Source organism: Saccopteryx leptura, chromosome 13, assembly GCF_036850995.1.
Source record: "Saccopteryx leptura isolate mSacLep1 chromosome 13, mSacLep1_pri_phased_curated, whole genome shotgun sequence".
Classification (NCBI taxonomy): Eukaryota; Metazoa; Chordata; class Mammalia; order Chiroptera; family Emballonuridae; genus Saccopteryx; species Saccopteryx leptura.
In genome coordinates this window covers 25,465,472-25,491,960 of record NC_089515.1, presented here as the reverse complement: position 1 = coordinate 25,491,960, position 26,489 = coordinate 25,465,472, and the positions used below count along the sequence as shown (strand labels likewise).

General features: G+C 49.2%; 2 protein-coding genes across 4 annotated transcripts in view; one reads left to right on the top strand and one right to left on the bottom strand.

Moving 5' to 3' along the window:
• ARMH3 (armadillo like helical domain containing 3) overlaps positions 1-26,489 on the bottom strand; it is a 304,301-nt gene that overhangs the window by 236,340 nt on the left and 41,472 nt on the right. For 2 of the 3 annotated variants that reach the window (XM_066355939.1, XM_066355938.1), the window contains exon 1: positions 1,946-2,143. The exons of the other annotated variant lie outside the window; for it this stretch is intronic. The gene's annotated coding sequence lies outside the window, so the exon portion shown is untranslated. Of the gene's footprint in view, positions 1-1,945; positions 2,144-26,489 lie in introns of those variants that run through there. 3 annotated transcript variants of the gene reach the window in all.
• HPS6 (HPS6 biogenesis of lysosomal organelles complex 2 subunit 3) lies at positions 5,860-8,528 on the top strand. The gene has a single exon (XM_066355314.1). It carries the CDS (start codon positions 5,967-5,969, stop codon positions 8,370-8,372), a length of 2,406 nt encoding a protein of 801 aa, XP_066211411.1. The 5' UTR covers positions 5,860-5,966; the 3' UTR covers positions 8,373-8,528.

Below are 26,489 nucleotides of genomic sequence, written 5' to 3'. Positions count from 1 at the left end.
ACAGGTCAGGCCCCCACTGCCACATTTATTCAGACTCTTGCTTAATTGCAACAACTCTAATTACTCTCACTGCTTCATTTCTCATTACTTTAATCTGCACTTCTGTCACTCTCTAACACAAAAAGCACCTCCTGCCTGACCTGTGGTGGCGCAGTGGATAAACACTGAGGTCACTGGTTTGAAACCCTGGGCTTGCCCTGTCAAGGAACATGCGGGAAACAACTCCCCTACCCCTCTTTTCTCTCTCCTGTCTCTCTCCTCTCTCTGAAAATCAATAAATTAAAAATAAAATAAAATAAAAATAAAAAGCACCTCCTGACAGCTTCCCCACCACATATCCTTATTGGGACTAATATCCTTATTGGGACTAATTTCTGACACTTAAACATCATGTTACTTTTTTCCCCTCACACTTTCACTGTTTCTATGCACAAACTGTTCTCTCCCACTGGAATGCCTTTCCTTACTTGCGCAAGCTCCTACTCATCCTTCATCACCCAACTCAAGTATTTCTCCCTTGTGAAGGTCTCCCTGACTCTCCCAGGCAATGACATAGGCCCTTCACACTGTATAAATTCCTCTATAGAGACATGTAACACACAGCACTACAATTTTTATAGAAAAAAAATTCCTGATGTCCTTAAGGAAACATACTCATATTTCTAACCCCAGTGCCAGATAGCAAGTGCCCAAAAAATGCATGTTGAATAAACAGTTCACCTTCATATAGTCTGAATCAACTTATTTGGCTACTTTCCCCAAATATTGTGAATTCTTGAACTTGACTCCATGTGAAATTTCAAGTTTTATAACAACTTCTTTGAGTTTTCAAGGTTTTTTTAAATTATTATGCAAATGTTGAACAAGTGAATAAATGTATAATGCCTAAATCTCCAGGGAAAACACCTGTTCACTAAAAGAGTAATAATTCCCCCTTTACAATCCTAACAAGAAGGATCCACCTTTCTCTAGACTGATTATGTGAAAAACCTTGACGTGGGAAGTACTGTGTGCACAAATCCAACTGAAGGCACACCCAAATAATTCCAACTAACTTGTGCTAAGCTAAGGACAGATACACAAACCGTATTTGCCCTGGTTTACCAAGTTCCTGAGAGCTCAGAATAGCAAAGAAAAAGCCCTCACTCATTTAAAAACTTTTTCTGTAGAGGAATAACTGAGGAAGGTCTGATGATAAAAAAAAAAAAAAAACACATTTATTCCGGCCTGGCCCAAATTTCTACTTCCCCATTCTGCAGAGTCAGCACTCCACAACTTCTGATAGCTTTCCTTTCCCAGGGAACTACTCTAGTTTATTCCCACTTGCCTGGGAACAGGTTCATTCCCAGGCAGGCTCGCAACAAGTAACCCAGAGAAAACACGGTTGCTTCACTGATTCCTTGTGAAGGGTGGGCTGAAGCCCATTGATATGAGACTAAAAAGAGAGACAGGATGAGGCCCTTCAGGAATACCTGAAGACTTGGGACAGACCGGCCTTCTACTAGCCCTTCTCTTAGGTCTTATCCCAAGCCCTCAACCCAGGGCCAGGGTGCTTTGAAGGCCACCCAGGGGCGGAAACAATTTGGGAAGAGAGGAAGCTTTAGGGGTCAGGTTCAGCTCAGCGTTGGGGTCAAAGGTCAACAAGGACCAGAAGTAGGAGAGACGTGACCGGCACCGGATATTCAGAGGAACCGGCCGCTGGAGAAGCAAGCCGCTTCCCGCTCCGCCGCCCCGGGTCCAGCCTCCCAGCCCCACGCAGCCTCAGCCCTCCTCAGCGGCTACCCTCCCTTCCTCTTCTACCACCTTCTCTACCCCCGTCCTCCCCTAGCATCTAGAGCCAGGCCCCGCCCCCAGAGCCTCCACAGGGTCGGAGCCAAGGCCTAGTACGGCAAGACCCGCAGAGCTTCGCCAGGTTGGGAAACCGGCCCGGGCCGGCGCTGCTTACCGAGCCCGAGGCTCCTCCTCCACCACCCGCGCCGCTCCTGGGCGCGCTCGCTCCCGACGTCACCGACACCGCCGCTGCTCCCAACTCACGGCCGCGCTCCCGACCACCCCCGACCCTCAGGCCCACAGTGCCCCGCAGGGTCCTAAAGCCCGACGGACATAGGTTCTTCCACGCCCTGATGCTGGCTCAGACCACGACTCCCAGCAAGCATCACAAAGACAACGAACAACTCCCGAAATGCACTGCGAAAAAGAAATTAGCAAAAGAAACGCCTATTGAGGATCTACTGGATGCAAGTTGCAATAGCAATGTTCTTAAATATGGTAGACTCTGAACCTGGCAATTCCACTCCTAGGAATAAATGTATCTTCTAGAAACACTGGCAGAGTTTAGAAAGATGTGTGTTCCAAGCTGTTTGTGGCAACTTCGTAAGTGAAAGGTCGGAAACAAACTTATTCATTTAACAAATATGTATTGTGTGCCTACTATGTGCAAAGCACTGTGTAAGGTTGTGTTAGCTAGCAAGTAAGTAAGCTGAGTCTGTTTTCTCAAATGCAAAATGGAAGATTAAAAAAGATATGCTGGTGGGTGGGAGGAGCAACAAGTTGATGTTTCTCTCTCCCTCTCTTTCTAAAATAAATGCAAATTTTTATTTTTATTTTTATTTTTTTTAGATATACTGCCCTGGCCTGTTAGCTCAGTTGGTTCAGTTGGTTGGAGAATCATCCCAAGACACTGAGGTTGCAGGTTCAATCGGTCAGGTCAACATGTGGAACGGGACCAATGAATGCACAACTACGTGAAACAACAAATGAATGCTTCTCTCTCTCCTCTCTCTCTCTCTCTCTCTCTCTCCCTCCCAACCTCCCTCTTCCTTCTTCTTTCTCTCTCAAATCAATTTTTTAAAAATGATGTGCTGGTTAGTGGCTTCAGTGACTTTATGGAATTCAGCAAAGATAAATATCTGGGACCACTGGCTTAGTGGCAATAAGTCAAGCCTTGAGAAGGGAAGGAATGGCCTAGGATAGGGGTCCCCAAACTTTTTACACAGGGGCCAGTTCACTGCCCTTCAGACCATTGGAGGGCCGCACTATAAAAAAAACTATGAACAAATCCCTATGCACACTGCACATATCTTATTTTAAAGTAAAAAAACAAAACGGGAACAAATACAATATTTAAAATAAAGAATAAGTAAATTTAAATCAACAAACTGACCAATATTTCAATGGGAACTATGGGCCTGCTTTTGGCTAATGAGATGGTCAATGTGCTCCTCTCACTGACCACCAATAAAAGAGGTGTCCCGCCTGACCAGGTGGTGGCGCAGTGGATAGAGCGTTGGACTGGGATGCGGAAGGACCCAGGTTCGAGACCCCGAGGTCACCAGCTTGGGCGCGGACTCATCTGGCTTGAGCAAAGAGCTCACCAGCTTGGACCCAAGGTCGCTGGCTCCAGCAGGGGGTTACTCGGTCTGCTGAAGGCCCACGGTCAAGGCACATGTGAGAAAGCAATCAATGAACAACTAAGAAGTCGCAACGCGCAACGAGAAACTGATGATTGATGCTTCTCATCTCTCTCCGTTCCTGTCTGTCTGTCCCTGTCTATCTCTGCCTCTGTAAAAAATAAAAATAAAAAAAATAAAAGAGGTGTCCCTTCTGGAAGTGCGGAGGGAGCCGGATAAATGGCCTCAGGGGGCCACATGTGACCCGTGGGTCGTAGTTTGGGGACCCTTGGCCTAGGAAAAAGGTTAAAAAAAAATAGCACTGACCTGTGGTGGCTCAGATAGAGCACCGACCTGGAATGCTGAGGTTCCAGTTTGAAACCCTGGGCTTGCTCAATCAAGACACATAAAACAAGTAATCAATGAACAACTAAAGTAAAGCAGCTATGAGTTGATATTTCTTGTTCCCTCCACCCCCAGTAAAATCAATAAATAAAGCTTAAAAATAAAAAAGAATAGGTTCAAGATAGAACTTAAACACTTAAATGTAAAGGATAGTGGAGGAAGATGAACCAATAGCAAACAAAATTCTGAAGATAGTATTATCTAGAAGAGAAGAAAGAGATGCCATGGAAACCACAGCAGGGATTTTGAAGTAAGTAGTGGTTTGAGGAATGAGTGGAAGAAGTAAGTGAGGGCACCAAATGCTAGAGGATCTTTGCAAGAATCTTGACTGAAAGGACAGGGAGAGTAAGCAATAGGGCTAGAGGTGGGGAGTTGAAGATGAGAGAGTGACTTTTAAGACAGGACAGATGGAGTGTTTTTATGCTGAGGACAAGAGGACAGAAGATGAAGTAGAAATGGTTGCAGATTCTCAGGGGATTTTTAGGTGAGGAGAACGAAAAGCAGACATCTTGAGAGGGATTAGACTTAGAGAGAGAAGGAATACCACATAACCTGAGAAGACAAGGTTGGAAAGGACCCCTACATATCAGCTTGTATGTGTTGCTAAAGAAATGACACACAGACTCAATACTTCTAAAGTATTTTTTTTTAAGATTTTATTTTATTTTACAGGAGAGAGGGTGGGGAGCAAGAATTATCAACTCATAGTTACTTCACTTTAGTTGTTCATTGGTTGCTTGTCATATGTGCCATGACCAGGCAAGCTCAAGGCCTCAAACTGTGGAGCTCAGCATTCAGGTCAATGCTTTATCCATTACACCAGTGGTCCCCAACCCCCAGGCTGTGGACCGGTACCGGGCTGTGGGCCATTTGGTACCGGTCCACAGAGAAAGAATAAATAACTTACATTATTTCCGTTTTATTTATATTTAAGTCTGAACGATTCTTTATTTTTAAAAAATGACCAGATTGCCTGACCTGTGGCGCAGTGGATAAAGCGTCGACCTGGAAATGCTGAGGTCGCCGGTTCGAAACCCTAGGGTTACCTGGTCAAGGCACATATGGGAGTTGATGCTTCCAGCTCCTCCCCCCTTCGCTCTCTCTCTGTCTCTCTCTCGCCCTCTCTCTCTCCTCTCTAAAAATGAATAATTTTTTTTTTAAGTGACCAGATTCCCTCTGTTATGTCTGTCTAAGACTCACTCTTGACTCTTGTCTCGGTCACGTGATACATTTATCCATCCCACCCTAAAGGCCGGTCCCTGAAAATATTTTCTGACATTAAACCGGTCCGTGGCCCAAAAAAGGTTGGGGACCACTGCATTACACCACTACAAGTAATGCTACAAGTATTTTTAATCTTGTGTTCTAGCAAGCTGTTTTGGTGAATTGTTGATTGTAAAGTGGTTCGATGTGCTGACTGTGGACTCATTCATTGCCTGTGGTTGAGAACCCACCTCTACCTCTCTCTATTACTTTAATAGCTGTGTGATCTTGGTCAATTTAATCCCTGTGCTTTATTTTCCTTATCTATAAAAGGGGCTTGTTGTATGGAAGTATTCACTACTATAATTATTTTTCCATTAAACTGTCATCTCCATTAGGTCGAAAGTTTCTATTTTGTTAAGGGCTAGCTACTCAGAGTAGGTGTTCAATAAAATTTCATGAATAAATGAGTGAATAAATTGGGGTGAAAGCGCAAGGCTTCGAGGGAAGGAAAGCCTTGGGGAAGGACGCTTCAGTTCAGGGCTCAGCGGGACTGGAATCCCAATTTCTAAGTCGGACTCTGGTCACTTCGCGGCTTCCTGGGGCCTGGGGCAGGGGCCTACATTCCTGCTCAGAGAGCGTCCCTAGGGATGGTGAGGTCAGAAGCGCCAATGCCAGGGAGCCGAAGGGCTCCTCTCCGGCAAGGCTTCGCCAGCGCTGGGTTCCCGTGGCTCCTCCCTTGGCGAGCGGTGCAGCGCGGGAGGGGGCGGAAACCCCCGCAAACCCCGAGCGAGCCGGGCGGGGCGGGGCGGGGCGGGGCGGCTCCCAGGCCGCGTCTCCGCCCACCTCATCGACTAGGGACGGAAGTCTCAGCTCCACTCTCCACCTCCCCTGGGAGACTTGCACCCAGAGCCGGGACTCGCCCCACGGGGCGGCCCGGCTTGAGCGTGCTCCCAGGCGGGCGGCCCCATGAAGCGTGCGGCGACTCTCCGCCTGCTGTCGGACCTGAGCAACTTTAGCGGCGCGGCGCGGCTCCGGGAGCTTCTGGCTGCGGACCCCGCTGTCCGAGTCCGCTGCAGCCCGGACGGCCGCCGCCTACTGCTGCTGCGACCCCCGGGGGCGCCGGCCCCGCAGCTGCTGGTCGCAGTGCGCGGACCCGGCGAGGAGCTGGAGCGTGCCTGGCCGGAGGGCCAACCATCACCTCTAGACGCCTTCTTCCTGCCGTGGCCCGTGCGATCCGCGCTGGTCTTGGTATGGGAAAGTGGCCTAGCGGAGGTCTGGGGCGCGGGCGTGGGGCCTGGCTGGAGGCTGCTTCAGAGTACAGAGCTGTGTTCCGGCGGCGAATCCCGCGTGGCTGCGGTGGCGGCACCCCGAGGCCGCCTGGTGTGGTGCGAGAAGCGACAAGCTGAGGACCGGCCACTGCAGCCCTCAGACGCTTTCAGCCACTGCGTGTGCGTCAGGACCCTGGAGCCCAGCAGGGAGACCGGAACCAACCTGGGCCGCACACACATCCTTCTACACCACTGCCCTCCTTTCAGACTACTGGCCTCCCCCAAGGACCTCTTCCTGGTGCCCACTGCCACCACCTGGCCTGGCGTGGACCACATTCAGCTCATCTGGAGGCCAGGTAAGGGTAAGGTGATAGTGGCTGCCCCAAGTCTACGCCTCTCCCACAGTAAGAGCCTAAATCCTGGACGAGGAGACACATGGGACTTCCGGACCCTGCTCCGAGGCCTTCCTGGGCTGCTGTCCCTAAGGCAGCCATTGACTGTACATACTTGGGCTCCAACTCCCCAGGGCCTGCTGTTGCTTGACTTCAGGGGCACTGTGAGCTTGGTGCAGTCCCATGGTGGTACCCGGGTTGTGGGCACCCTGCAAGAGGCACCTGTAGGCCTGGAAGGGTCTGCAGCACTGGGAACATTTCATGGCACGCTGGCCTGTGTGCTGGGCTCCACATTGGAACTGTTGGACATGGGCAGTGGGCAGCTGCTGGAGAGGAAGGTCCTCAGTACAGACCGAGTACATTTGCTTGAACCGCTAGCCCCTGGCACAAAAGATGGCAAAGAGATGGAGACTCGAGGGGGTCTTCAATTGCTTTCAGCCCTCGGTCTGTTTCAAGTAGGATGGGAAACCCCAAAGGGCCTTGAGCTGCCATCAGCTGAAGACCTGGTGTTTGAGGAAGCCTGTGAGTACTACCAACGGCGGAGCCTGCGGGGTGCCCAGCTCACCCCAGAGGAACTGAGACACAACAGCATATTCCGAGCACCTCAGGCCTTGGCCTCCATTCTCCAAGGCCATGTGTCCCCATCTACACTGTTGACCACATTGAGGGCTGAGCTTCGGGATTACCGGAGCTTAGAGCAGCTCAAAGCCCAGCTGGTGGCTGGGGAGGATGAAGAGGCTGGCTGGACTGAACTAGCAGAACAGGAAGTAGCACGCCTGCTGAGGACCGAGTTGATGGGAGACCAGCTGGCCCAGCTCAACACCATTTTCCAAGCCCTTCCTGCAGCAGCCTGGGGTGCCATTCTCAGGGCCCTGCAGCTCCAACCAGATGGGAATAGCAGGTTGAGGTCCCAAGCTCCCCCTGATGTGTGGAAGAAGATACTAGGGGCTACAGGAGTTGGAAAGGAATCCCCCAATGGGGTACTGCCCCTCTTTGAACTCCTGTGCCAGTGCCTCTACCAGCTGGAGCCACAGTGGTTACCACCCTTTGTGGAGCTGGCGCAGCAGCAGGGTGGGCCTGGCTGGGGAGCAGGGGGTCCTGGGCTCCCCCTGTATCGCCGAGCCCTAGCAGTACTAGGCGAGGAGGGGACCAGGCCTGAGGCACTGGAGCTAGAGCTGCTTTTGAGCAGTGGGCGGCCCAAAGCTGTGCTCCAAGCCGTGGGGCAGCTGGTGCAAAAGGAGCAGTGGGAGCGGGCTCTAGAGGCTGGCCTGGCCCTGGGCCCCTCCAGCCCCCTGCTTCGAAGCGAGATCTTCAAACTGCTGTTGGCTGAATTTGCCCGTCACCGCCAGCTTGATGCTTACCTCCCACTCCTGTGCCGCCTGTGCCCACCGGACCTAGCTCCGGCTGAGCTCCTGCTACTACTGCAGACATACCTCCCAGATGGGGTGGAGCTCCCGACCCCATTTCCTAAGCCTGGAGCAGAGCCTCCTCTCACTGTGGGCTTGCTCAGAACTCTGCTGGAGCAGACTGGGGCTCAAGGACAGCACTCGGGCCCAGTTCTAAGCCTATATGAGGACATCCTCTGGGACTCGGGCACTCCACCCCCTACCCCACCAAGGGGACCTATGGCTACCCTCCAGGCATCAGACTACCCAGGGCCAGAGGCTTGGGCACCATCTGAACAGGGCTTCTGTGTAACTGACACAGGCTGAAAATCGTTTCTGTGATCAAGGAAGGGTGCCTAGGAGTTGAAGAAGGCCAGGGTGGGACCTGTGTGTGCACTACTCTTCTCTCTTCTGGAGCAATGTTAAAATATATATGTATGTTAAATATTGTGGTATAATAAATATGCTGGGTCTTTATACTCAGGTTTTTTTGTTGTTGTGTTTTGTTTTGTTTTTTACAGAGACAGAGAGTCAGAGAGAGGGATAGACAGGGACAGACAGGAACGGAGAGATGAGAAGCATCAATCATTAGTTTTTCGTTGCACATTGCGACACCTTAGTTGTTCATCGATTGCTTTCTCATATGTGCCTTGACCACGGGCCTTCAGCAGACCGAGTAACCCCTTGCTTGAGCCAGGGACCTTGGGTCCAAGCTGGTGAGCTTTTGAGCCTGCACTCAAGCTGGCCCCTCGGGGTCTCGAACCTGGGTCCCTGGCATCCCAGTCCGAGGCTCTATCCACTGCGCCACTGCCTGGTCAGGCTATACTCTAGGTTTTTGTTCTGGTACAGAGCTCTCCTAAAACCCTTGGACTTTCCTGAGTGATAGGAATGTCTTTTGTTATTCATAACAAGCCCCATTAGATCACACCTGCCTTAATGCTAATTAGGGTGTGGGTCTGAATTAGTCTGGTTACCAGAAAGACCAAGTGATGAAAGAGTTGGAACTTTCAGTTCCATCCCCAACTGCCTGGAAAAGCAGTAGTACTAGAGATTGAGCGCTATAATATAAACCAGGGGTCCCCAAACTTCGGCCCACGGGCCACATACGGCCCCCTGAGGCCATTTATCTGGCCCCCGCCGCATTTCTGGAAGGGGCACGTCTTTCATTGGTGGTCAGTGAGAGGAGCACATTGACCATCTCATTAGCCAAAAGCAGGCCCATAGTTCCCATTGAAATACTAGTCAGTTTGTTGATTTAAATTTACTTGTTCTTTATTTTAAATATTGTATTTGTTCCTGTTTTGTTTTTTTACTTTAAAATAAGATATGTGCAGTGTGCATAGGGATTTGTTCATAGTTTTTTATAGTCCAGCCCTCCAACGGTCTGAGGGTCTGTGTAAAAAGTTTGGGGACCCCTGATATAAACTCTTGAACAAGGAAATTTAGTGAACTTACAGCTTGGTGAACACATCAAGGTGCTGGGAGGGTGATACCCAGAGAGGGCATGAAAGCTACAGGTACCCCCACACACCCTGTACATTGCCCTGTGCACCTCTTCCATCTAGCTCAGGGGTCGGGAACCTATGGCTCACGAGCCAGATGTGGCACTTGATGGCTGCATCTGGCTCAAAGACAAATCTTTAATAAAAAAAAATAATGTTAAAAATATAAAACATTCTCATGTATTACAATCCATTCATTTCCTACCACTCATGTTCATGGTTGCCGATGGCTGGAGCCAATCACAGCTGTCCTCCGGGACAACACCAAATTTTTATTGGATAATGCTTAACGTACACGGGTCCTTGTATGGCTTTCACGGAATTACATTTTAAAATATGTGGCGTTCTTGGCTTTCTCAGCCAAAAAGCTTCCCGACCCGTGATCTAGCTTCTCCTGAGTTATATTCTTTGTAATAAACCTGTTAACTAATTTAAGTTATTTCCCAGAGTTCTCTGAGTCATTCTAGCAAATTATCAAACCAATTTATAACATGAGAATTCCCAATTTATAGCCAGTTAGTCAGAAGTATCAGTAACTTGCAACTGGCACTTTTAAAAAACCTGTGTGTCTGTGTATGTGTGTGTGTGTGTGTGTGTGTGTGTGTGTGTGTGTGTGTGTATATATATATATATTTTTTTTTTTAATGTGACTGGCATTTGAAGTTGGGGCAGTGGTCTTCTGGGACTGAGCCCTTAACCTTGGGGTGTAGGCTGACCTGTGGAGGTTCAGTGGGTAAAGCGTCGACCTGGAATGCTGAGGCCGCTGGTTCAAAACCCTGGGCTTGACAGGTCAAGGCACATATGGGAGTTGATGCTTCCTGCACTTCCACCCCCTTCTCTCTTTCTTTCTCTCTGTCTCTCTTCTCTAAAATTAATAAATAAAAATAATTAAAAAAAACAACAACCTTGGGGTGTGAATTAACTCCAGGTAGTTAAGTGTGAGAATTGAAGTGACTTGTAGGACATGCAGTTGGTGTGCACAGAGAACTGGTTGCTGGTGTTAGAAAACACCACAGAAATATATACATGGTTTATGTAGTTTTCAACAGCTAAGGGTCTCAGAGAGTTAGGGGTTGTAGAGTGAGTTGTTGAACCTAAATCTGTTGGCTAAAGTGGCCATTTCCAATACTGAAAATAATTAACACTTTTGAGCATTTAATGTGTGCCAGGCATTCTGCTGGTCTTTAATAATTCCTCATTTAGTGCTTCTAATAACCCCATTAGAAAAGTAATAATATCCCCATTTAATAGGTTAGGAAATAAGTTTAGGAATAGAAAATAAGGTTTAGAAAGATGACTTGGCCCTGGCCGGTTGGCTCAGCGGTAGAGCATCGGCCTGGCGTGCGGGGGACCAGGGTTCGATTCCCGGCCAGGGCACATAGGAGAAGCGCCCATTTGCTTCTCCACCCCCCTCCCCTCCTTCCTCTCTGTCTCTCTCTTCCCCTCCCGCAGCCAAGGCTCCATTGGAGCAAAGATGGCCCGGGCGCTGGGGATGGCTCCTTGGCCTCTGCCCCAGGCGCTAGAGTGGCTCTGGTCGCGGCAGAGTGACGGCCCGGAGGGGCAGAGCATTGCCCCCTGGTGGGCAGAGCGTTGCCCCTGGTGGGCGTGCCGGGTGGATCCCGGTTGGGCGCATGCGGGAGTCTGTCTGACTGTCTCTCCCCGTTTCCAGCTTCAGAAAAATACAAAAAAAAAAAAGAAAAGAAAGATGACTTGACCAAGGTCAGTCAACTAGAAAGTAGCAACTCTAAGATTTGAACCACTTCACTGTACAGCCCAGTAGCTGCTCTCCGCTTGAGCTTGAATGCACTTCTCATTCCTGGTTCAATGCTAGCTTCTCTAGCCTGTTGGAGGGGGATCTGCAGAGCTGTGCCCATTTCTCAAGACTCTTCTGTCCCCACATAGGAACTGCGGTAGGTCTTGGGCCAAGCATGTGTCCTGCAGGATTCCTGGAGCAGCCCCTGGTTGAGAGAAGATTTGCCACAAACAGGAAACCTACCGCAGAGCCCTCTGACTTAGTAACAAGAGTCACTGAAACAGGTTTGCTTGGAGGTTCCACATCCCTGTTGAATCCCTAAGCCAAGAAACAAGAGCATCTCTGACACAGATTTCTGTTCATCTGGATTTAGTAAAACCACCTCCAAAGAGATCTTGGCCCTATGCCCACTTCTACCCAAGTGACCCCTCTGGTTCTGGGCTTAGGGTAGGATCCTGAATACTGTTACTAGGTAGCTTCAATTATTATTGTAGATGCAGGAACTGACCAGTTGTTGTGGTCTGCAATGAGAGGGATTGGGCTCTAGGCTTTACACTTGAACTTAGGCAAAAGGCTGAGAAGCAATAGGCTCTAGGTTTGTATGGATTCTCTAGCTTTCTTCCCTTAGACCAGACTCACTGTTTGTTTGATACAGAGCTGAAATTGATAGAAGTAGGTCAGCTGAATCTGAAGCAAGAACCAGCCCACCTCCGGCAATGGTGGGGATGAGAAAGCCACTGAGCCAGGGCCATCTTGGGAGCTGGGGTGGAGGTGAAAGGAATAGACATAACTGGTAAGACCCAGGACCCCCTGATCCACAAACCAGGAGAGAAATAGGACTGGTAAAGCCTGAGTCAGTGAAGTTCTAGGCAAGGGATAAGTAGAAGAGGTTAGTGGGAATTGTGGGCTGAGGTCAAAGGACAGAGGACCGATCTCCATGTTGAATACAGCTGTCCCGAGGAAGTGTTCAGATGCACCAGAATTTGGTTCACGTGGTCAGAGAAAGGGCACTTCAGAGAGTAGGAAAGGTACAGATCTAGACCTCCCCACCAACTCCATAGGGAGCCAGGGGAGACTGGAATGCCAGGACCTTTACTGGCCCTGGAGAAAAGGGAAGAAATATCCTTGAAGTGGCTTCCCAAGTCCCCACCTAGTCTCTTCCTAGGCACAGGCTCCCCCTAGTGGTTCCTCTTGTCACCGCCAGCTCCACCCACACCCTCAAACCTGCACATACTTGACCATTTAAAAAAAAATGTTTTTTCCATTGAGAGAAAGGAAGGGAAAGAGAGAGCAAGAGAGAGAGAGAGAGAGAGAGAGAGAGAGAGAGACATTAACTCATCGTTCCATTTAGTTGTGCATTCATTGGTTGCTTCTCTTATGTGCCCTGACCTGGGATGGAACCCAAGACCTCGGGGCACTAGGAGGACCCACTATCCGCTGCTCAGGGCCCACTGATCATTTATTTCTTTTCTTTCTTTTTCCTTCTTTTTTTTTTAATTTTTTTAAAATTCATTTTAGAGAGGAGAGAGAAAGGGAGAGAGAGGGAGAGAGAGAGGAGAGAGAGACAGAGAGAGAAGGTGGGAACGAGCTGGAAGCATCAACTCCCATATGTGCCTTGACCAGGCAAGCCCAGGGTTTCGAACCAGCGACCTCAGCATTTCCAGGTCGACGCTTTATCCACTGCACCACCACAGGTCAGGATTTCCTTCTTTTTTTTTTTTTTCTGAAGCTGGAAACGGGGAGAGACAGTCAGACAGACTCCCGCATGCGCCCAACCGGGATCCACCCGGCACGCCCACCAGGGGGCAATGCTCTGCCCACCAGGGGGTGATGCTCTGCCCCTCCTGGGCGTCGCTCTGCCGCGACCAGAGCCACTCTAGCGCCTGGGCCAGAGGCCAAGGAGCCATCCCCAGCGCCAGGGCCATCTTTGCTCCAATGGAGCCTTGGCTGCGGGAGGGGAAGAGAGAGACAGGAAGGAGGGGGGGGGGCGGGGGTGGAGAAGCAAATGGGCGCTTCTCCTATGTGCCCTGGCCGGGAATCGAACCCGGGTCCCCCGCACGCCAGGCCGACGCTCTACCGCTGAGCCAACCGGCCAGGGCAGGATTTCCTTCTTTTTTAAAGAGAAGGACATACAGACAGAAAGAAAGAGAGATGAGAAGCACTTTAGTTGTTCACTGATTGCTTTCTCATATGTGCCTTGACTGGGGTGGGGAGCTCCAGCTGAGCCAGTGACCCCTTGCTCAAGACAGTGACCTTGGGCTCAGGCCAGCGACCTTGGGCTTCAAGACAGCGACCTTGCCCAAGCCAGCAACCCCGCAATCAAGCTGGTAAGCCAGCACTCACTCAAGCTGGTGACCTCAGGGTTTCGAACCTGGGTCCTCAACATCCCAGGCTGACTCTCTATCCACTGTACGACCGCCTGGTTAGGCAAGATTCTTTTTTATTTTATTTTTTATTATTTATTTATTTATTTATTTATTTTTACAGAGACAGAGAAAGGGATAGACAGAGACAGACAGACAGGAATGGAGAGATCAGAAGCATCAATCATTAGTTTTTCGTTGCGGGTTGTAACACCTTAATTGTTCATTGATCGCTTTGTCATATGTGCCTTGACTGTGGGCCTTCAGCAGACCGAGTAACCCCTTGCTTGAGCCAGCGACCTTGGGCTCAAGCTGGTGAGCTTTTGTTTTTGTTTTTTTGTTTGTTTGTTTGTTTTTCTTTTTTTTCAAGCTGGTGAGCTTTTGGTCAAACCAGATGAGTCCTCGCTCCAGCTGGTGACCTCAGGGTCTCGAATTTGGGACTTCCGCATCCCAGTCTGACGCTCTATCCACTGCGCCACCACCCAGTCAGTCTAGGCAAGATTCTTTTAATTAGCCTCAACCCTTCAAGAGAGCCTGCCTGCCCACTCCAACCTGGGGCACTCCTCCATGCTTTCATGCATTAGAAGTGGACCTGAGGCCCTGGTCGGGTAGCTCAGCTGGTTAGAGCATCATCCCATGTCACCAAGGTTGCAGGTTCAACCCCCTGTCAGGGCACATACAGGAATCAACCAAAGAAAACATAACTAAGTGGAGCAACAAATCAATGTCTCTCTTTCTCTCTCTCTCTCTTCCTCCCTCCCTTCCTCTGTTTCTCTGAAATCAATTTTTAAAAAAGAAGAAAAAGAAGAAGTGTACTGAAAACTCATTGGATAAGAATTGATAAAGATTTAATCCTGCCTTCACTACCTATTGTCTATGTAACTTTGAGTAATTTTCTTAACCCCTCTGGGTCTCAATTATCTCAACCATAAAATAGGAAAAGTAACAGTATCTACCTTATGGGGCAGTTTTGTTTTTTTTTTTAATATTTTTTATTTATTCATTTAATAGAGGAGAGGGAGAGAGACAGACAGACAGACAGAAAGGAGGAGCCGGAAGCATCAACTCCCATATGTGCCTTGACCAGGCAAGCCCAGGGTTTTGAACCGGTGACCTCAGTGTTCCCAGGTCGACACTTTATCCACTGCGCCACCACAGGTCAGGCATATGGGGCAGTTTTGAGGATTAAAAGAAAGAGTGAATGTGAAAAAAATTACTTTTTTTTTTCTTTCCTGAAGCTGGAAACGGGGAGACAGTCAGACAGACTCCCGCATGCGCCCGACCGGGATCCACCCGGCACACCCACCAGGGGCGACGCTCTGCCCACCAGGGGGCGATGCTCTGCCCCTCTGGGGCGTCGCTCTGTCGCGACCAGAGCCACTCTAGCGCCTGGGGCAGAGGCCAAGGAGCCATCCCCAGCGCCCAGGCCATCTTTGCTCCAATGGAGCCCTGGCTGTGGCAGGGGAAGAGAGAGACAGAGAGGAAGGAGGGGGGGGGTGGAGAAGCAAATGGGCGCTTCTCCTATGTGCCCTGGCCGGGAATCGAACCCGGGTCCCCCGCACGCCAGGCCGACACTCTACCGCTGAGCCAACCGGCCAGGGCCGAAAAAAATTACTTTTAAATTGTAAATTCTATACATATCACTTGAAGGGTACTAATAGGTAAGAACTTTAGAAACTACTAAGGTCCGTTTCTTTTCTTTATTTAAATTTATTTATTCATTTTAGAGGAGAGAGAGAGAGAAAGAGAGAGAGAAGGAGGAAGCTTCAACTTCCATATGTGCCTTTACTGGGCAAGCCCAGGGTTTTGAACCGACAACCTCAGCATTTCCAGGTTGACGCTTTATCCACTGCGCCACCACAGGTCAGGCTAAGGTCCGTTTCTTTTTTTTTTTTTTTTTTTTTTAATTAATTTATTTTTTACAGAGACAGAGAGTGAGTCAGAGAGAGGGATAGACAGGGACAGACAGACAGGAATGGAGAGAAACGAGAAGCATCAATCATTAGGTTTTTTGTTTGTTTGTTTGTATTTTTCCGAAGCTGGGAAACGGGGAGAGACAGTCAGACAGACTCCCGCATGCGCCCAACCGGGATCCACCCGGCACGCCCACCAGGGGGCGACGCTCTGCCCACCAGGGGGCGATGCTCTGCCCCTCCGGGGCGTTGCTCTGCTGAGACCAGAGCCACTCCAGCGCCTGGGGCAGAGGCCAAGGAGCCATCCCCAGCGCCCGGGCCATCCCCGCTCCAATGGAGCTTCCCTGCAGGAGGGGAAGAGAGAGACAGAGAGGAAGGAGAGGGGGAGGGGTGGAGAAGCAGATGGACGCTTCTCCTGTGTGCCCTGGCCGGGAATCGAACCCGGGACCCCTTGCACGCCAGGCCGATGCTCTACCACTGAGCCAACCGGCCAGGGCCAATCATTAGTTTTTTATTGCACGTTGCAACACCTTAGTTGTTCATTGATTGCTTTCTCATATGCGTCTTGACTGCAGGCCTTCAGCAGACTGAGTAACCCCTTGCTGGAGCCAGGGACCTTGGGTTCAAGCTGGCGAGCTTTTGCTCAAACCAGATGAGCCCGCACTCAAGCCAGCGACCTCGGGGTCTCGAACCTCGGTCCTCTGCATCCCAGTCCGACGCTCTATCCACTGCGCCACCGCCTGGTCAGGCTAAGGTCTGTTTCTTTAAGTCTATTATACACAGAAAGAATCTGAGTCTTAGAGGTTAAGTGACTTATAAAAGTATAGCAGAATTGCCTGACCTGTGGTGGCGCAGTGGATAAAGCCTTGACCTGGAATGTTGAGGTCGCTGGTTTGAAACCCTGGGCTTGCCTGGTCAGGGCACATATGGGAGTTGATGCTTCCTGTTCCTCCCCACCTTCTCTCTCTCTCTTTCTTTCTCTCGTCTCTAAAATAAATAAATAAAAAATAATTAAAAGTATAGCAGAATTATATCATACAAAAGGTTTTAAAATCAATCCATGGCCTGACCTGTGGTGGCGCAGTGGAATAAAGCGTCGACCTGGAACACTGAGTTTGCCGGTTCGAAGCCTTGGGCTTGCCTGGTCAAGGCACATATGGGAGTTGATGCTTCCTGCTCCTCCTCCTTCTCTCTCTCTCTCCTCTCTTTAAAAATCAATAAATAAATAAAAAATAATAATAATAAAATAAATAAATAAATAAAATCAATCCATGGGTCAAAAGTTGAATTTAGCCTGACCAGGTGGTGGTGCAGTGGACAGAGCATCGGACTGGGATGTGGAAGACCCAGGTTTGAGACCCCGAGGTCGCCAGCTTGAGCGCGGGCTCATCGGGTTTGAGCAAAGCTCACCAGCTTGGACCCAAGGTTGCTGGCTTGAGCAAGGGGTTACTCGGTCTGCTGAAGGCCCATGGTCAAGGCACATATGAGAAAGCAATCAATGAACAACTAAGGTGTTGCAACGAAAAACTAATGATTGATGCTTCTCATCTCTCTCCATTCCTGTCTGTCTGTCTCTACCTATCACCTCTCTCTGACTTTCTCTCTGTAAAAAAAAAAAAAGTTGAATTTAGTCAAAACATGAAAATTCTTTAAATTATACATAAAGTAGAGATGAGGTCAAAAGTTGAATTTAGTCAAAACATGAAAATTCTTTAAATTATCCATAAAGTAGAGATGATCTCTCAATAGGTCCAGCTCAGCCATTTTAGAACCAATTGCTGTTTCAAAGGCTGAGCACCAGATTTTGAAGTTGGTTTGCTGTTAGGGTCCATGATGTGTGAAAAATGCTTGAATCATTGAACACACACTTCGTGTAATTAAGATGCCCTCTCCCTTCTCAACCTGCTACTTGTTTAGAATTGCTCTTGTCTGAGTGCACATAGCAGTACTGGCCCTAAATTATACTGCTCACAAAAGTTAGGGGATATTTCGCCTGACCAGGCAGTGGCGCAGTGGATAGATCATCAGACTGGGATGCCGAGGACCCAGGTTCGAAACCCCGAGGTCGCCAGCTTGAGCGCGGGTTCATCTGGTTTGAGCAAAACCTCACCAGCTTGGACCCAAGGTCGCTGGCTCAAGCAAGGGGTTACTCGGTCTGCTGAGGGTCCGCAGTCAAGGCACATATGGGAGGGCAGTCAATGAACAACTAAGGTGTCGCAATGCACAATGAAAGGCTAATGATTGATGCTTCTCATCTCTCCGTTCCTGTCTGTCTGTCCCTGTCTATCCCTCTCTCTGACTCTGTCTCTGTAGAAAAAAAAAAAAAAAGTTAGGGGATATTTAAAAATGAATATGAAGCGATAAAAAAAAGAAGCATTTGATCTTTTTTTCTTTTTTTTTTACAGAAGCAGAGATAGGCAGAGACAGACAGACAGGAACGGAGAGAGATGAGAAGCATCAATCATCAGTTTCTCGTTGCGCGTTGCAACTTCGTAGTTGTTCATTGATTGCTTTCTCACATGTGCCTTGACTGTGGGCCTTCAGCAGACCGAGTCCCCCTGCTGGAGCCAGCGACCTTGGGTCCACGCTGGTGAGCTCTTTGCTCAAGCCAGATGAGCCCGCGCTCAAGCTGGTGACCTCGGGGTCTCGAACCTGGGTCCTTCCGCATCCCAGTCCGACGCTCTATCCACTGCGCCACCACCTGGTCAGGCTGATCATTTTTATTAAACAAGATCATCAGAAAAGCAAATGACAAGTCAAAGAAAGTTGTTCAATTATGCAAATGAGACGCAAAACCAACTTTTATTTCATTGGTGAAACTGCACTGCATTATACAAAAGGCTGAAAGTACTGAAATATCTGCATGATCCCTGATCCCCTAATTTTTGTGAGCAGTGTAAATGTGCCATTGATGTGACTCCATTGTGTTTGTAACAAGATTTAAAACCAATAGCTATGCTGCCATCCTAAAAATTTGTTCTTCCCGTTTGGGGGTCCTGACTGTTATCAGTGTGCACCTGCTTTCTCCTGAGCGTTCTTTGAGTCACCCACCCACAGCCACTCCCCAAACCTATCCCTCTCTCACTCTCAATCAACTCAGACAAGGATTCTAACCCAGGCTTTTGATGCTGTGATATCGTGATTTATAATACAAAAAATATACAGGGGGCCCTGGCCAGGTAGCTCAGTTAGAGCATCATCCCAATATACCAAGGTTGTGGACTCAAGCCCCAGTCAGGGCACATACAAGAATCAACCAATAAATGTATAAATAAATAAGTGGAACAACAAACAGATGTCTCTCCCTCTCTCTCTCCCCTATCCTCTTTCTCTCAAATTTTTAAAAATGTATACACGGGTTAGCAAAAGTAGGTTAACAATTGTTCATATGGAAAAAGACATGTAGGTTATCATTACAATAGCTTTATTAACTCAAAAGAATGCCACAATACTAGAGTGCACTTAGGTGCAATCTCATAAGTGGTCAAATCATGGACCTTCATTATTTACACATTCTTATTGTCTACTTACTATATTCAAGCACACTTTGGCACAGAGTTCTTTACTATCATCAATTTTTTTTTCCCCTGTGGCAGAGACAGAGTCAGAGAGAGGGACAGACAGCAGACAGGAAGGGAGAGAGATGAGAAACATCAACTCCTCGTTGCGGCTCCTTAGCTGTTCATTCACTGATTTCTCATATGTGCCCTGACCGGGGGGGCTACAGCAGACCAAGTAACCCCCTGCTCGAGCCAGTGACCTTGGGCTCAAGCTGGTGAGCCTTGCTCCAACCAGATGAGCCCGCACTCAAGCTGGTGACCTCGTAGTCTCAAACCTGGGTCCTCTACATCCCAGTCCAATGCTCTATCCACTGCGCCATCGCCTGGACAGGCACTATCATCAATTTTTTGACATGCTTCCTTTTAAAATTTTTTTATTTTTCTTGAGGAAGAGAAAGAGGTAAGAAGCATCAACTTAAGCCCTGGCCGGTTGGCTCAGTGGTAGAGCGTCGGCCTGGCGTGCGGAAGTCCCAGGTTTGATTCCTGGCCAGGGCACACAGGAGAAGCGCCCATCTGCTTCTCCACCCCTCCCCCTCTCCTTCCTCTCTGTCTCTCTCTTCCCCTCCCGCAGCCAAGGCTCCTTTGGAGCAAAGATGGCCCAGGCACTGGGGATGGCTCCATGGCCTCTGCCCCAGGCGCTAGACTGGCTCTGGTCGCAACAGAGCAACGCCCCGAATGGGCAGAGCATCGCCCCCTGGTGGGTGTGCCGGGTAGATCCCAGTCGGGCGCATGCGGGAGTCTGTCTGACTGCCTCCCCATTTCCAGCTTCAGAAAAATACAAAAAAAAAAAAAAAAGAAGCATCAACGTATAGTTGTGGCACTTTAGTTGTTCATTGATTGCTTTTCATATGTGCCTTGATGGGGTAGGGGGCTCCAGCTGAACCAGTAACCCTTTGCTCAAGTCAGCAAGCACGTGGTCATTTCTGTGATCCCACACTCAAGCCAGGAACCTCAAGGTTTCGAACCTGAGATCTCAGTGTCCCAGGTCAACATTCTATCTACTGTGCCACCACCAGCAGTCAGGCCCCATCTCTTCATCTGGCTGTTCTTTAATATTGTTTAAAAAAATAAAAGAAAGAAAGAAAGACCTTGGCCGGTTGGCTCAGTAGTAGAGCATCAGCGGGGCGTGTGGAAGTCCCGGGTTCGATTCCCAGCTACGGCACATAGGAGAGGCGTCCATCTGCTTCTCCATCCTTATTCCTCTCTCTCTATCTCTCTTTCCCTCCCGCAGTCAAGGCTCCATGGAAGCAAAGTTGGCCTGGGTACTGAGGATGGCTCCATGGCCGCCGACTCAGGCGCTAGAATTGCTCAGGTTCCAGTGGAGCGAAGCCCCAGATGGGCCAAGCATCGCCCCCTGGTGGGCATGCCGGGTGGATCCCGGTGAGGCGCATGCGGGAATCTGTCTGCCGCCCCCCCTGCTTCTCACTTCGGAAAAATACAAAAAAAAAAAGAAAAAATTGCCTGACCAGATAGTGGCGTGGCACAGTGAACAGAGCATCGGATTGGGACACAGAGGACCCAGGTTCAAAACCCCAAGGTCGCCAGCTTGAGTGCAGGCTCATCTGGTTTGAGCAAAGCTCACTAGCTTGGACCCAACATCGCTGGCTTAAGCAAGGGGTCACTCGGTCTGCTGTAGCCTCCCCCCTTCAAGGCACATATGAGAAAGCAATCTTTGAACAACTAAGGTGCCGCAACGAAGAATTGATACTTCTCATCTCTTTCCCTTCCTGTCTGTCTCTCTCTGACTCTCTCTGTCTCTGTCACACACACACAAATCAACTGAGTAAATTTCAAGATCTAATTGTCTTTATTTAACAATTCATGAATAGAGCAGCATCCCACCCAGCATAGAAAGGGGCTCTGAGAAGCTACACAAAATGAAGGCTTTTATAGACAGAAAAGGGTGGGACAAGGAAATCATAAATAACAGAAAGGATTATGTCAGGCAAAGTCACCTTCCTTTGGGGAAAGGGGGGGCAGTGTATATCATGTACATTATCTCATTAGTCTTGATCAGATAATTCCAGAACGACTAGTTAAAAGTCACATTTCTGGAAGAGTCTGAAACTGCAATTAAGTTTGCAGGTTGGGGCTTAGCACAGATGACTCCATTTTGGGCCTGTTGTTTTTTTCTAACAGTATTCTTTAATATCCTTTGTAATAAACTGGTAATCTAGTAAGTAAACTTTTTCTGAGTTTTGTGAGCAGCTCTAGCAAATTAATCAAACCAAGGAGGGGGTGAGGGGAATGTCTGATTTATAGCCAGCCAGTCAGAAGCACAGGTAATGACCTGGATTTGTGATTAGTGTCCAAAGTAGGGGTCAGTCTCCTGTGGTGGCGCAGTGGATAAAGCGTTGACCTGGAAATGCTGAGGTTGCTGGTTCAAAACCCTGGGCTTGCCTGGTCAAGGCACATATGGGAGTTGATGCTTCCTGCTCCTCCCCCCTCTCTCTCTGTCTCTCTCTCTCTTCTCTCTCTCCTTTCTAAAATGAATAAATAAAATAAAAAAATTAAAATAGGGGTCAGTCTCATAGGATGAAGAATGGAACCCTTTTTAAAAAAAATTTTAAGTGAGAGGAGGGGGGTAGAGAGACAGACTCCTGCATGTGCCCTGACCAGGATCCACCTGGCAACCCCCATATGAGGCTGATGCTCAAATCAACCAAGCTATCCTTAGTGCCTGTGGCTGATGCTTGGACCCACCATGCTATCCTCAGTGCCTGGGGCCAATGCTCGAACCAATTGAGCAACTGGCTGTGGGAGGGGTAAAAGGAGAGAAGGGGGAGAGGGAGGAGGAGAGAAGCAAATGGTCGCTTCTCATGTGTGCTCTGACAAAGGATCAAACCCAGGATGTCTGCACGCTGGGCTGACGCTCTATTCACTGAATCAACCAGCCAGGGCTCAGGATAGAACCCTTAACCTGTAGAATCTGATGCTATTCTCCAGGTAGATAGTGTGAGAACTGAGTTGAATTGTAGGACACCCAGCTGGTGTCAGATAATTGTTTGATGGTGTTGAAAAAAACAGAACAGCCTGACCAGGTGGTGGCACAATGGATAGAGCGTCGGACTGGGATGTGGAGGACCGAGGTTCGAGACCCCGAGGTCACCAGCTTGAGCGCAGGCCCATCTGGTTTGAGCAAGGCTCACCAGCTTGAGCCCAAGGTCACTGGCTCGAGCAAGGGACACTAGGTCTGCTGTAGCCCCCCGGTCAAGGCACATATGAGAAATCAATCAATGAACAACTAAGGAGCCACAACGAAAAATTGATGTTTCTCATCTCTCTCCCTTCCTGTCTGTCTGTCCCTATCTGTCCCTCTCTCTGACTCTCTCTGTCTCTGCCACAAAAGAAAAACACAAAAAACAATCCACATGTTGATCCCCAGCAAGGGCCTGAAGTCTGGGGAAGACAGGATGATAATAAACCATCAGAGTTCCCCACCCTTCCCACTGCAGGCTGTTTCTACCTCACCCAGCAGGTTGGAGTGGATTTTTCTGACAGGCTTCCATCCATAGATGGTGTTTATATCCATGTCCCAAGAGGTAGAGCGAGGAGGACCAGGATATCAGGAGTAAGAAGAAGTCTGAGGAGATGCCTGACCTGTGTTGGTGCAGTGGATAAAGTGTCAACCTGGAAACGCTGAGGTTGCCGGTTCAAAACCCTGGGCTTGCCTGGTCAAGGCACATATGGGAGTTGATGCTTTCTGCTCCTCCTCCCTTCTCTCTCTCTCTCTCTCTCTCTCTCTCTCTCCCCTCTCTATAATGAATAAAAAAAAAAAAAAAGGGAGTGGGGGGAGGAAGGACGCAGGAGGGAAGGAGGGGGAGGAGGAGGGGCACAGAGAAAACTAGATAGAGGGTGACGGAGGACAATCTGACTCTGGGCGAGGGGTTTGCAACATAATTTAATGACAAGATAACCTAGACATGTTTTCTTTGAATATATGTACCCTGATTTATTAATGTCATCCCATTAACATTAATAAAAATTTATTAAAAAAAAAATGCAATGCTAGATATCGGTGCCAAATTTAACAAAAAATGCAATTCTTAAATAATTGCGGTAAAGAATTATTAAGTATAATTTCGTTTGATGAGACCAAAATATCAACTGGGTGATTGGCGTCGTCAAGTAAACTTTGTCCTGGGTTCACCGCGGAGCGTGCCGTCTGCCGCGGGGAACCCCAGACGTTTTAAAAACTCACTAAACAATGCAGTTATTCTCACCTAATTGGCCCATTGCAACTTCTGTAGTGTTTCACATCATTCAGTTGGTGTTAATTTGAAATAAGTGTCAGTCAAAACTGTTGTAAAGGCCCTGGCCGGATGGCTCAGCGGTAGAGCATCGGCCTGGTGTGCGGGGGACCTGGGTTCGATTCCCGGCCAGGGCACATAGGAGAAGCGCCCATTTGCTTCTCCACCCCCCCTCCTTCCTCTCTGTCTCTCTCTTCCCCTCCCGCAGCCAAGGCTCCATTGGAGCAGGGATGGCCCGGGCGCTGGGGATGGCTCCTTGGCCTCTGCCTCAGGCGCTAGAGTGGCTCTGGTCGCGGCAGAGCGACGCCCCGGAGGGGCAGAGCATCGCCCCTGGTGGGCGTGCCGGGTGGATTCCAGTCGGGCACATGCGGGAGTCTGTCTGACTGTCTCTCCCCATTTCCAGCTTCGGAAAAATACAAAAAAAAAAAAAAAAAACTGTTGTAAAAGCTCGTTGATTTAATAAATATACATATATATATTGTATAGATATAATTGGTAAGTAGTTAAAAAAAAAAAGAAGAAGAAGTCTGAGGAAAGGGGATTTTCTGCTCAGAAATTACCCCTAGGGAGAAGGGACAGAAAATTAGACTGGGTGGGCTGGGGTCAATCATCTATGACTGTGATGCCTGGAATCTGACACTCCTATGGGTGTGACCCAGGATCTCTGGGAGGTTGGGATCCTGGAGTTGCCATGAAATCTGAGTCTGGCCCAGAGAAAGTCTCAGGGTAGAAGGAGAGTTAAGTCCACTCTGTGCCTGAAAGATGAACTTAAGGGAGGAGAGAAGGTTATACTTGTTATTTCTTTTTTCTTTCTTTCTTTTTTTTTTTTTTTTAGCAAAAGAGAGAGAGAAACAAGAAGAAAGAGAGCCTGACCTGCGGTGGCGCAGTGGGTAAAAGCATCGACCTGGAACACTGAGGTCGCTGGTTTGAAACCCCAGGCTTGCCTGGTCAAGGCACATATGGGAGTTGATGCTTTCTGCTCCTCCCTCCTTTCTCTCTCTGTCTCTCTCTCTCTCCTCTCTCTAAAATGAATAAATAAAATCTAAAAAAAAAAAAAAAAAAGAAAGAAAGATGAGAGGCATCAACTCATAGTTGCATCACTTAAGTCATTTATTGATTGCTTCTCATATGTGCCTAGACTGGGGGCATCAGGCTCAAGCAGAGCCAGTGACCCCTTGCTCAGGCCAGCAACTTTGGGCTTTAAAGTCAGCGACCTTTGGGCTCAACCCAGTGACCATAGGATAATTTTGATGATACCACACTCAAGCCAGTGACCCTATGCTCAATCTGGTGAGCCTGCACTCAAGCCAGTGACCTTGGGGGGTTTTTTTTTGTTTTTTTTAAAGATTTTATTTAATTTTCAGAGAGGAGAGAGAGAGAGAAAGGGAAAGAGGGAGGGAGGGAGAGAGAGAGAGAGAGAGAGAGAGAGAAGGAGGGAGGAGCAGGAAGCATCAACTCCCATATGTGCCTTGACCAGGTAAGCCCAGGGTTTCGAACTGGTGACCTCAGTGTTCCAGGTCGACGCTTTATCCACTGCGCCACCACAGGTCAGGCGACCTTGGGGTTTTGAACCTAGGACCTCAGGTCAATGTGTCCACTGCACCACCAGCAGTCAGGTTGTACTTGTTATTTCTGAGGGAGTAGCTGCTATAAGAAATGGCTTCATGCCTGACCAGGTGGTGGCGCAGTGGATAGAGTGTCGGACTGGGATGCAGAGGACCCAGGTTCGAGACCCTGAGGTCGCCAGCTTGAGCGTGGGCTCATCTGGTTTGAGCAAAAGCTCACCAGCTTGGACCTAAGGTCGCTGGCTTGAGCAGGGGGTTACTCGGTCTGCTGAAGGCCTGCGGTCAAGGTACATATGAGAAAGCAATCAATGAACAACTAAGGTGTTGCAATGCGCAACAAAAAGCTAGTGATTGATGCTTCTCATCTCTCTCCGTTCCTGTCTGTCTGTCCCTGTCTATCCCCCTCTCTGACTCTCTCTCTGTCTCCGTTAAAAAAAAAAAAAAAAGAAATGGCTTCATACAGCTGCTTATTGCTTATGAAACTGCAGATGTGGCCCTGGCCAGTTGGCTCAGTGGTAGAGCATCAACCCAGCATGTGGATGTACCAGGTTTGATTCCCATTCAGAGCACACAGGAGAAACGCCCGTCTATTTCTCCACCCCCCACCCCCCACTTCTTTCTCTCTCTCTCTCTCTCTTCCCCTTCTGCAGCCATGGCTCAATTGGAGCCATTTGGCCCCGGGCGCTGAGGATAGCTCCATAACCTCCACCTCAGTCGCTAAGAAGAGCTGGTTTGTGGCCCTGGCCGGTTGGCTCAGTGGTAGAGCATTGGCCTGGCGTGCAGAAGTCCCGGGTTCGATTCCCGGCCGGGGCACACAGGAGAAGCGCCCATCTGCTTCTCCACCCTTTCCCCTCTCCTTCCTCTCTGTCTCTCTCTTCCCCTCCCACAGCGAGGCTCCATTGGAGCAAAGATGGCCCGGGCGCTGGGGATGGCTCCTTGGCCTCTGCCCCAGGCGCTAGAGTGGCTCTGGTCGTGACAGAGCGAAGCCCCAGAGGGGCAGAGCATCGCCCCCTGGTGGGCAGAACGTCGCCCCCTGGTGGGCGTGCCGGGTGGACCCCGGTTGGGCGCATGCGGGAGTCTGTCTGACTGTCTCTCCCCGTTTCCAGCTTCAGAAAAATACAAAAAAAAAAAAAAAAAAAGAAGAGCTGGTTTGCTGAACAGCAGAGCAACAGCCTAGATAGGCAGAGCATTGCCCCCTAGTGGGCTCACCGGGTGGATTCTAGTTGGGGCACATGTGGAAGTCCATCTCACTATCTCCCCTCCTCCCATTAAAAACAAAACAAAGTGGGGCCTGACCAGGCGGTGGCGCAGTGGATAGAGCGTCGGACTGGGATGCAGAGGACCCAGGTTCAAGACTCCAAGGTCGCCAGCTTGAGCGCGGGCTCATCTGGTTTGAGCAAAAGCCCACCAGCTTGAACCCAAGGTTGCTGGCCCCAGCAAGGGGCTACTCGGTCTGCTGAAGGCCCACGGTCAAGGCACATATGAGAAAGCAGTCAATGAACAACTAAGGTGTTGCAATGCACAATGAAAAACTAATG